Source organism: Gymnoscopelus braueri (genome assembly GCF_963280865.1).
Source record: "Gymnoscopelus braueri genome assembly, chromosome: 10".
In the NCBI taxonomy this organism is placed as follows: domain Eukaryota; kingdom Metazoa; phylum Chordata; class Actinopteri; order Myctophiformes; family Myctophidae; genus Gymnoscopelus; species Gymnoscopelus braueri.
Window position 1 is genome coordinate 45,678,492 of NC_137611.1, and position 10,000 is coordinate 45,688,491.

General features: G+C 39.7%; 1 protein-coding gene across 1 annotated transcript in view; it reads right to left on the reverse strand.

Annotated features, from left to right (window-relative positions):
* LOC308093616 (receptor-type tyrosine-protein phosphatase N2-like) overlaps positions 1-10,000 on the reverse strand; it is a gene marked incomplete at both ends in the record, with an annotated part of 233,685 nt that overhangs the window by 157,452 nt on the left and 66,233 nt on the right. Inside the window, 1 exon segment of the mRNA XM_080439948.1 lies at positions 2,471-2,550. Coding sequence (XP_080296074.1) covers positions 2,471-2,550 — 80 coding nt within the window.

The window sequence follows — 10,000 nt, forward strand, 5'->3', positions numbered from 1 at the left end:
TTTTTCTGTGACACTGTAGTATGATGAAGTAGGGCATTAAATTACGAAATAAAACATAAGTTGAAATATGGAGATACAAGGTTTCTGCTCGACAGCAACGATATGCTAGTTATGCACTTCAGTTACATTTGCTAAGGGACCAGTCGAAATTTACATAAGGGGGGGCATGGAGGAAATGTATGTGCCCTGATCTAAAATGCCATGACCCTCCCTTTGACAAAAAAAAAAAATCAATGGCCCTCCCCAAGTGATTACAAAAAAAAGAGTAACCCTCCCCGCCTAGAAGTGTCACGATATATTGTGTCATGATATAGCCTATCGTGGTATTAAAATGTGATGATAGGTATTGTCATGATGTCATACTGTATCGTAATATTTTTTTAATAGTTTTTTTAATAAAAAAAAAACACTTTCTTTTTTTTTGCCGGTGAAAGTTAGGAGTTTTTACTGTATGATATGAAATGTAAAGCTTATCATAATCATAGTAATTATTAATCATGTCCTCCACCATATTCAAGGTATTTTGGAGAGAAATGAAACAGACCCCAGTCAGTCACTTTCAGTTTAAAGCACTGCAGAGGGGAGGTGTTGTGTGTCAGCTGATGCTCGTTGACGCTCGTTAATGTGACATGCATCTGCACTCTCAAATAGGCCTACATCTAATCTAAGATTGTATTATACTGTATCTGGTATTATAGATTTTTTTTAGCTGTTGGAAATAACTAGGCTGCACTTGGTTGGTAAAGTCCAGATGACAAAAATATGATGTTTGTGGAATTAAAGTTATGCAGTCTTATATTATATTATATTTGTTATATTAGTGTCTATCTGTCCTCTGAAACAATGGGTTTATAGTTAGTGAGAACTTCACTTCTCCATTAAGCTTGCACAAATGTATTTATTTGTGTGTACAAAGCACTTTGTAATTGTTTCTAACTTGCTTTATAACGTTATTTATAAGATGATGGCCAATGTTGATGATACATGAGAAAAGAACATTAATAATATATCATATCGATATCATGCCCAACATGTATCGTATTGTGAAATTCTTGACACCCCTAACCCTCCCAATCAAATACAACATGACATTTAAAACTGATATGTCCAATGTTTTGCTTTCCACATTGATTAGAACATTGCTGTAGTGTAGTCAGTCTTGCTAAATGCACAGTGTATCTGTAGTAGTGGTAGCAGAATGGATAGTGTTCTCATCTTACATGTGGGAAACCCATTGAATCCTGGTCAGATTGAAGAAAGTTGAATATTTGGTAACCAGTAGTTTAAAACTTTTGTCACTCTGCCCTTTTAATTATCAACTACAGTGACTACAACTACACTGTTGCCTACATAAAACAAATTAGGCTATCAATTATGGCCTGATGCGTCTGGTTTTACCTGTGGAGCTAGGCATCTATACACAACTGTCCATATAGATCCACATTAATCACATGCACAGAATTACTTCAAATGATTATGAATATCCAGTTATAGTAGGCCTATTTATAATGCATCTCTCCAATAACGCCTGTTGAAGTTTTGCTTAATTGTTCAACCACCATCGTTAAGACGCTGAATAGATTTGACTGGGTCGTTCACACTCGCTGTGCGTTGATGGCTTGTTAACGACCGTCATTGATTCTAAATAGACAAGGTGTTACTTGATTTGAATTATTTGTATCTTTTGAAATGGAGAGGGGTCATTGACCACTGTTCTGCTGTACTAAAAAGGTATATAAAAAACGGACTATTTTATCAATTCAAAATTGCATGACCCTCCCTTGGATTCAAAGTAAAATTAGCTGACCCTCCCTTGGACCAAAATTAGAAAGGCATGACCCTCCCCTATTTTCCTCCATGCCCCCCCTTATGTAAATTTCGACTGGTCCCTAAAGCCAAATGTTGTAGTCAGTCAAAGGTGTTACTCATAACCATATCAACACAATAGTTAGACAAATTGCCTCTATAACCATATCAACACAATAGTTAGACAAATTGCCTCTATAACCATATCAACACAATAGCTAGTAGACAAAATGTCTCTAACCATATCAACACTATTAGTTAGTAGACAAAATGTCTCTAACCATATTAGTTAGTAGACAAAATGTCTCTAACCATATCAACACTATTAGTTAGTAGACACACTATAACTATATCAACACAATAGTTATTCATGCAGCGGACAAAATGCTGTTGGCGGCCATTTTGATAAACAGCCATGCAGGCCACAGGTGCAGAACACAGCTACAGATAATGGTGTTTTTTTTCTGCCTCTGTGACTCTGAAGGGTTGCAGTCATTGAGGAGAGAGAGAGAGAGAGAGAGAGAGAGAGAGAGAGAGAGAGAGAGAGAGAGAGATAGAGAGATAGAGAGAGAGAGAGAGAGAGATGAGTGTTTGAGTGTTTGTGTGTTTGTGTGTTTGTGTTCGTGTGTTCGTGTGTGTGTGTGTGTGTGATTGAAGGACCTACCGGCCACGTTGGCCACATCTGCTGTGGTGACGTTCTGAGAGTTGCGCTGCACCTTGAAGGTCACAGCCGGACCCACCACCCTGTTGAACACACACACACACACACACACACGCACACGCACACACACACGCACACGCACACGCACACACACACACACACACACACACACACACACACACACACACACACACACGCACACACACACACACACACACACGCACACACACCAAAATAATGTATTTTGTATGGTGAACGACAAAACGACAGACAGACAGACAGACAGACAGACAGACAGAGAGCGAGATGAGAGAGAGATAGATGCTACACTAAGACAATCAAAATCGCAATGAAAATGATGAAAAATTCCATATTTTCAATTTGTGTTAGATGATGTGACGGTATACATTCTGTTTACAAAAAAGGAAGCTTAAAGCTGCTATCTGGAATTCATTTTAATGAATACATCATTATTTCAATACAATATAACTAGTACATGTTGCAGTGGTTGGAGGTGGACTCTGGTCACGTCTAGGCCTGTCACAATTATTAAATAATGGTCTAATTGGCAGGAAACCATGCAAGGCCATGCAACCTGCTCATCAGGAGCAATTAGGGTTTCAGCATCTTGCTCAAGGACACTTCGACACCAACTCCCTTCAAATATAAAAAAAGCAAACATAGCTGATCTACAAGCTTACAACACGTCACAAAGTGACGCGTTGTAAGGCAATACAACCTAAAAGCCCATTGATCTCATTCCCCCCAGATTCCGCAAAAACATGGGGATACATTCATTCTACTATTATGCCACCAAAATGTGAAACGCCCTACCACCAGCCATCAATTGCAATTTACAACTGGACCTAGACAAGGCTTCTAGCTTGCCAAAAGAAATGACCCCCCACTATTTTTCTGTAAATATACTTGTACTGCTCCTTGCATAGTATTGTATGTCTTTAAATGTCTTGATGAATTGAATACACAGGACCACAATCGAAACAAGCCCTCAGGGCTTTCTGTGTTATCTTTTTACATAACTGTACCTCAGTACTTTTTGCAAACTGTTAATAAAGTATTCAATCAATTCAATCAATATCTCCTCCGGCCAATAGAGTATGGCCTCTTGAAGGAGCAGTAGATATGTTTGGTCTCTCACACTGAAGATTTGGCTTTGAATCCTGGGTATAGGACATTAAACTTATCGCAGCTTTAATTTATACAATGTGTTACATTGCCGAGAATAAATAAAGATTAACACGATGATTTTCATTCTCATTGTATCATTTCTCCAACATTTACTTTCTTCTCACATTCTTTTCCCTTCTTTTCGTCAAACCTCTAATATGTTCATATGTTTGTCGCTGTGACTTGAGCTTTTAGAGATTACATTTTCCAATATTATACTATATTGTACTTCCATGAAGCTTTGGCAACAGTGTGAGACTGACAGAGAGAGAGAGAGAGATGAGAGAGAGAGAGAGAGAGAGAGAGAGAGAGAGTGAGAGAAAGAGAGAAAGAGAGAAAGAGACACACACACACACACACACACACACACACACACACAGACAGACAGACAGACAGACAGACAGACAGACAGACAGACAGACAGACAGACAGACAGACAGACAGACAGACAGACAGACAGACAGACAGACAGACCAATAGAGCGAGACAGACAGACTACGGACATAGAGAGAGAGTGTAGCTCATTAAATGGGGGCTGTGTGTAGCTGTTGAAAAGGGCTTTAACCGTGCAGGGCACACTCCCAGAGCCCCTCACAATCCTCACTCCAGACGCCAGCCATAACCTCTTCAAACCAAATGTTACATTACATGGCCGCCAGCACTGAAAAGCACGTTGGGAAAACGTTGGAGGGGGGTTCTCAAAGTGGTTCTCAAGTAGGGTCCTTGGCTATTGAAAAATAGCAGATATACAAGCTTTTGTTTTAATGTTACTTTTACTGGCCATTCTCTGTTGACCTCTGGCAACGATGCATTTCCAGCCAAAGAACTGCCGGTCCACTGGATATTTTCTCTTTTCCGCACCATTCTCTGTAAACCTTGGCTGTGAGATGGCCGTGTGCTCTGTGCGTGCACGCTGATTTGGCATCGAGGTGATCCCATCTCTAGCAGCCCATTTTATGATTTATTTCATTCTTATTCTTAGTTATCTCGTTCTGACTCTTGACAGCTGCTCTTAGCTGTAGCCAACCTCCTGTGTTTCATTACTGCCGTTGCTTTTTTGATTTCTGTCAGGTTGTGTTCCCACATTTTTTACCGATTGACAAGGATCACTCAAATTATTTGAGTGAATGACAACCGGAAATGATGCCAATATTTGGCGCGAGGCCTTCTGGGACACTGGAAACAGGTGGCTTTGTGTGCTTTATTTAAAAGTAGGATGATAGATTCATGTGTTCTGTTTTTTGTTTAATAGCTCTATATTCTGATAGTAATCATTGCTATAGTGTGTTTGTTCAGTAACAGGGATCTCCCTGTCTCTCCAGCTCTGAACAAACCCTCTACCGCAATGATTGCTATCAGAATATAGAGCTGTAAACTTTTAAAAAGTTGAGGGGGGGGGGGGAATACTGATCTACAAGCTCACAACGTGTCACAACGTGACGCGTTGTGAGCTTGTAGAAGGGATTTGGTGTAGATAGAAAAAAGAGGATCCAAGGATAGTTCGAACTCAAGTCTGTTTGGAGGTTAAGTGGTTAACAAAATAATAATAATAATAATAATAATGATTTTTCAACCAAAAAAAAACCCACAAAACCTCCCCTACCTTTAAAGAATGCAAATACAACGAGTGTGTTTTTTTTTTGAGGAGGACGCCGTCATTTCTCATGCTGTCACCGGGCCTGCGTGGCTCCCAGGTACACACTAGAACATATTTGTCACCTGCATCAACAGAGTGACACATCAGGACGGCACACAGAGGGAAGAGGGGGCCCTTCTGTTTGATGGAATAAATCACTCCTCTTGACTTGATCACACATCCATCTGTCCCTGCCATGCCACCCAAGGCCTGGGGGGGAGGAGGTGGGGGGGAAAGAAAAGAAAATAAATAGGAAAGAAAAAGGAATGATAGCCATGTTGACTTTGTGGCAAGGTTGTTAGATTTCATGTTTATTCCGTCTAGAGTAGACGTTATCCTCCTATAATTTCACAAAGCTCTGTGAGGCCAAAATCGTGGTGAGGCCAAATCGTGGCGAGACCAAAATTGTTCTGCCCGGTTCTCCTCAGTGGCTGGAGCAATTGTTCTGAATTTGCACAAAGCCATTGACCATTACCATGTGCACCTAGCAGCGAAGACCCTTTTTCGATTTCCCCAACTGCCAGCTGTTTATTTGCGTTTTTATGTAAAAAGAATGTCGCCATGGTTACGTCTGCCCAGCTGTGGGATGGCCCCGCGAGCTATGGGACGAATGATCAACCGGTCACCGATCAACCTGGATAGCCCCACGTTTGCAACTACTTTTGCCTGCACACTTCACCGGGTATGGACTTGTTAGTATAATTATAGCATAATAAGCCAAATAATGTCCATTAAACCTCTAGTGTTTTCAATTTCTGTTTAATTTTGGTAGTTTGGACCCTCAAAATGATGTGGCCACACACCCCTCCCCCCCATTCTGAATTATTTTTGTGCCAAGGACCTCCAGAAGAGAAGATTTAAGATTTAAAGATTTTTCAATAGCAGATTTACAAGCTTGTAGATCTGCTATTTTTGAATAGGCAACGCTGAATAGCCAACGGTATTCAACACAGCCGCTTTCCCGGTTTTCATGGGTTAAAGGCTTAGTTTTAGTTAGCTTTTAATATGGGATAGTCTGGGGCAAGATTCCAAAAGCCCAGAATTTTTTTTCCCGAATAGCTGAAGTATGAAATATGGCTACAGTTAGTGGTTATTGTAACCACTATTTCGTTATTGTTGAAGATTTCTGACCATTTTTGTGAGGGAGAAAAGGAAAAGAAAAAGGGATGAAAGATGGCCATGGTGACTTTGAAGGTGCTATTTAACCTTGTGCCTCGAAAAGGAGGTTTTGTTTTCTACCCCGTGAATTTGTTAGGGCTGCAACAATCAATTCATTTATCGATTATTCTATCGATGAATTTTTTCAATTAATCGAGTAATAAATGTTTGTATATATATGTCAACAAATAAATTGACTACTTAAGCCCTTTGTTATACTTCCTCGCGTAACAGTGTCATGCCATAAAACTGTGAAAATAGCAGATCAACAAGCTTATACAGGCTATTTATCGGCTATTCTAGATATTTTCTGAAGATTTTCAACAATTTTTGACAACACTGGCAAAGCTAAAAACGTTGGAAGATAATATTTCATATCCACCAGTGAGGGGAAAGAAGAAAAAGTAAAAAAAACAAAGAACGGCTATGTTGACTTTGAAGCTGCTATAACATTGTGCTTTGAAAAGAAGGACCCCCAGTTTAATATACAGAACTTTAGGCTAGGGGTTGAATTAATAGTTTAATCAATTATAAAAACAAGATTTTGGGGGGGAGGGACATTTAATTTGTTTCTAAACTTTTTGATATGTACAGTAGATCAGCTATTTACGTAATTTATGCATGACGCTGTTGTACAACAAGGTAGGGCTCAGCAAACAAGTTGACATTCACCGATGGTAGCATAGCTGATGTTTGTGATGCATCAATGCTATGCTATGCACAGCAGCCATATTGGACAGAAATTAGGCCGCTTCCTTACTTCCTTCACAAGTGTTACCAATGATTCTAATGAAGGCTCTGCTCCATTAAGTGTAGCACAGTGGTTCTCAAACAGCTTAAATTCAAGGATCCACATAACTCTGAGAGCGCACAAATGGATACATTTGTACACTCTCAGAGTTACAGTACACACCCTTAAGGGGCGATTTGGAACCCCCCAACGAACCACGAGGGTCCCTGGTCCACACTTTGAGACCCACTGGTGTAGCAGAGTGTTTCCAGTGAGCCAAAATGCACAACATCAGCACCATGAATCATTCGACCAGAATGGACCACGACCTTAATCATTTAGCAACATCATTGGTAACACATAGTCAGGCTGCTTAGGACCAGATTTTTAGAAAAATTTACACATTTTCCACATGCTCTCCATCACCATAGCTTTCATTTTTTGGGGGGTAGCCACGTCATCAAGATGGCAGAGGGCAGCCATCTTGGATTTCAAAGCCACCATGTAATATCTATACTGTAAGTGCCAATATCTCAGCTTCCAAGCCGCTTAGAAGGTCAATCTTGGTGTCAAAATATATGTTTTTGGGGGCAAGGAATTCAATAAAGCTATTGAGAATATCAACAAGTGACGCTGACTACTGTGAAGGATGTAAGGAAGAGGCCCAATTTCTTTCCAATATGGCTGCTGTGCATAGAGCAGTAGCCAGTCTGTGCTGGCTATGTTAGTGTGTTGGTTATCTGCAGTCAACCAAGCTTAAGATTAGGAACAGCAATTATTTTTCGTTTTTTTAACAATAATAATAATCAGGCATGCAAACAGCCCCGAGGTGAAAAGGGTGACAACATGTTGTTGTTTTTCGGGTCAGGGTGTCACACTATTGCCCTATTTGGATTCAAAACGGCTAGTGGAAGCTGAAAAGCTACAAGTTTGCATGTCTGAATAATGCAAAAAACAGAAATATTTGTTTGCATTAGCTTTTTTTCTCCCCCATATATTTTCATAATAAAAAAGTGCGTATCGTATCGTATCGAAATCGTATCGAAGTTGTGTGCCCAATATCGTATCGTATCGTTTCGTGAAATTAGTGTATCGGCACACCCCTACAATAAACACAAAATAAACAAATATCGGTATCGGACAAATTGTTATTTTAAATACCGGTATATCATTTCCATATCAGCATATTAGTGCGTTCCTAGTTATAAAAATCAAATGGAATCGTTCTCACATCTATTCATTGATATATAATAATACATAAATAAATTATTCTCCGGCGGATCGAGGGGGGGGAAACAAAAGAAAAGGTAAGAAAAAGGAAAGAAAATATGTCCTTGTTGACTCTGAAGCAGCTATACAGTACATAACCTTGTGCTTTGAAAAGGAAGGTTTATTTACTTCCCCTGTGATATTGTCAAAATCTCAAACAATATATATATATATATATATATATATATACACACACACACACACACACACACACACACCACACACACACACACACACACACACACACACACACACACACACACACACACACACACACACACACACACACACTATGCCATCTTCTGTTATTTAAACATCAAATGCTATTCTTGTATGTACCCCTGACATAAAAAGCATTTAAAAATATAACCGATTGCTTAATACCTGTTGATAACATTAAACCCTCCCCAATCATACACAGAAGAATCATCAGGAGATATCTCTCTCTCTCTCTCTCTCTCTCTCTCTCTCTCTCTCTCTCTCTCTCTCTCTCTCTCTCTCTCTCTCTCTCTCTCTCTCTCTCTCTCTCTCTCTCTATATATATATATATATAAAGTTACTGTGGCAGCTACTGTGATGGTGTACTGTATATATGCCAATCATTGCCTGCCTGCCTGTCTAAAGAGAGTTCATGACAAAATCATTATGTCATTGGATAATAGACATAGTGTGCTGTAAGGGTTAGACACGTAACATAATGAGAACAAGGAGTAATAATTCACATGTATTAATGACTGTGCTTTGTTCAACCTGTCAGTCTATAATGTTCCATTATATCACTGTATAGGTTAACATCAGCCACTCATAGCTCAGGACCACAGTCCCCCTCTAGTGGTGAAAGCGTGATGGGACAGCTCCGACAGACATTACGTCACCTTGATCAAGACAAATCATGTAGAGACTCCAGAGAACTTATGGAGGGAGTAAATGATGTTCAACTATTCATTCAGCTTAGCCCTTCATCTCAAATCCCACCGTGCTGCACTCATAACCTTGGGTGATTATGTTTTATAATGTTTATCAACTCTGCATGTGGAATTTTAAAGATAAGCGTATTATTGATAAGCGTGTTATTATTTTCAACCAGGCATCCTTGTTTTGCGCATGCCATATAGGTCATCATTTATTTTTCAACATTTCAGAAAATAGTGAAACTAGCCGAGCCCTTGATTATAATCTCTACAAACTCTCTCTAATATTTTGTGCTACAGCGAGCTTAAAGATCTGCAATTTTTGGTTACTTCCGGCTATTTTCGGCATGCAACACAATTGTACAACAAAGTACAGATCATGGATGATCATGGATGTTCTCATGGCAAAAACTGCAGTTTAAATACATTTTTCCTCCCTTAATTTTTTTTAATAGATATAGTTTTTTAATAGTTATCGGTATGCCAATTGATTCCTCCGCGCACACATTTCTGTGTTGTCACTGCTGTTGTATCTTGACTCACCTACCAGTGAGGAGACCCCACCGGGATGTAGAGCCTTCTTCCTACTCCTCCCGCCCAACACTCCCTGCCGCCCCAGCCCGTAGGAATACATGCAATGA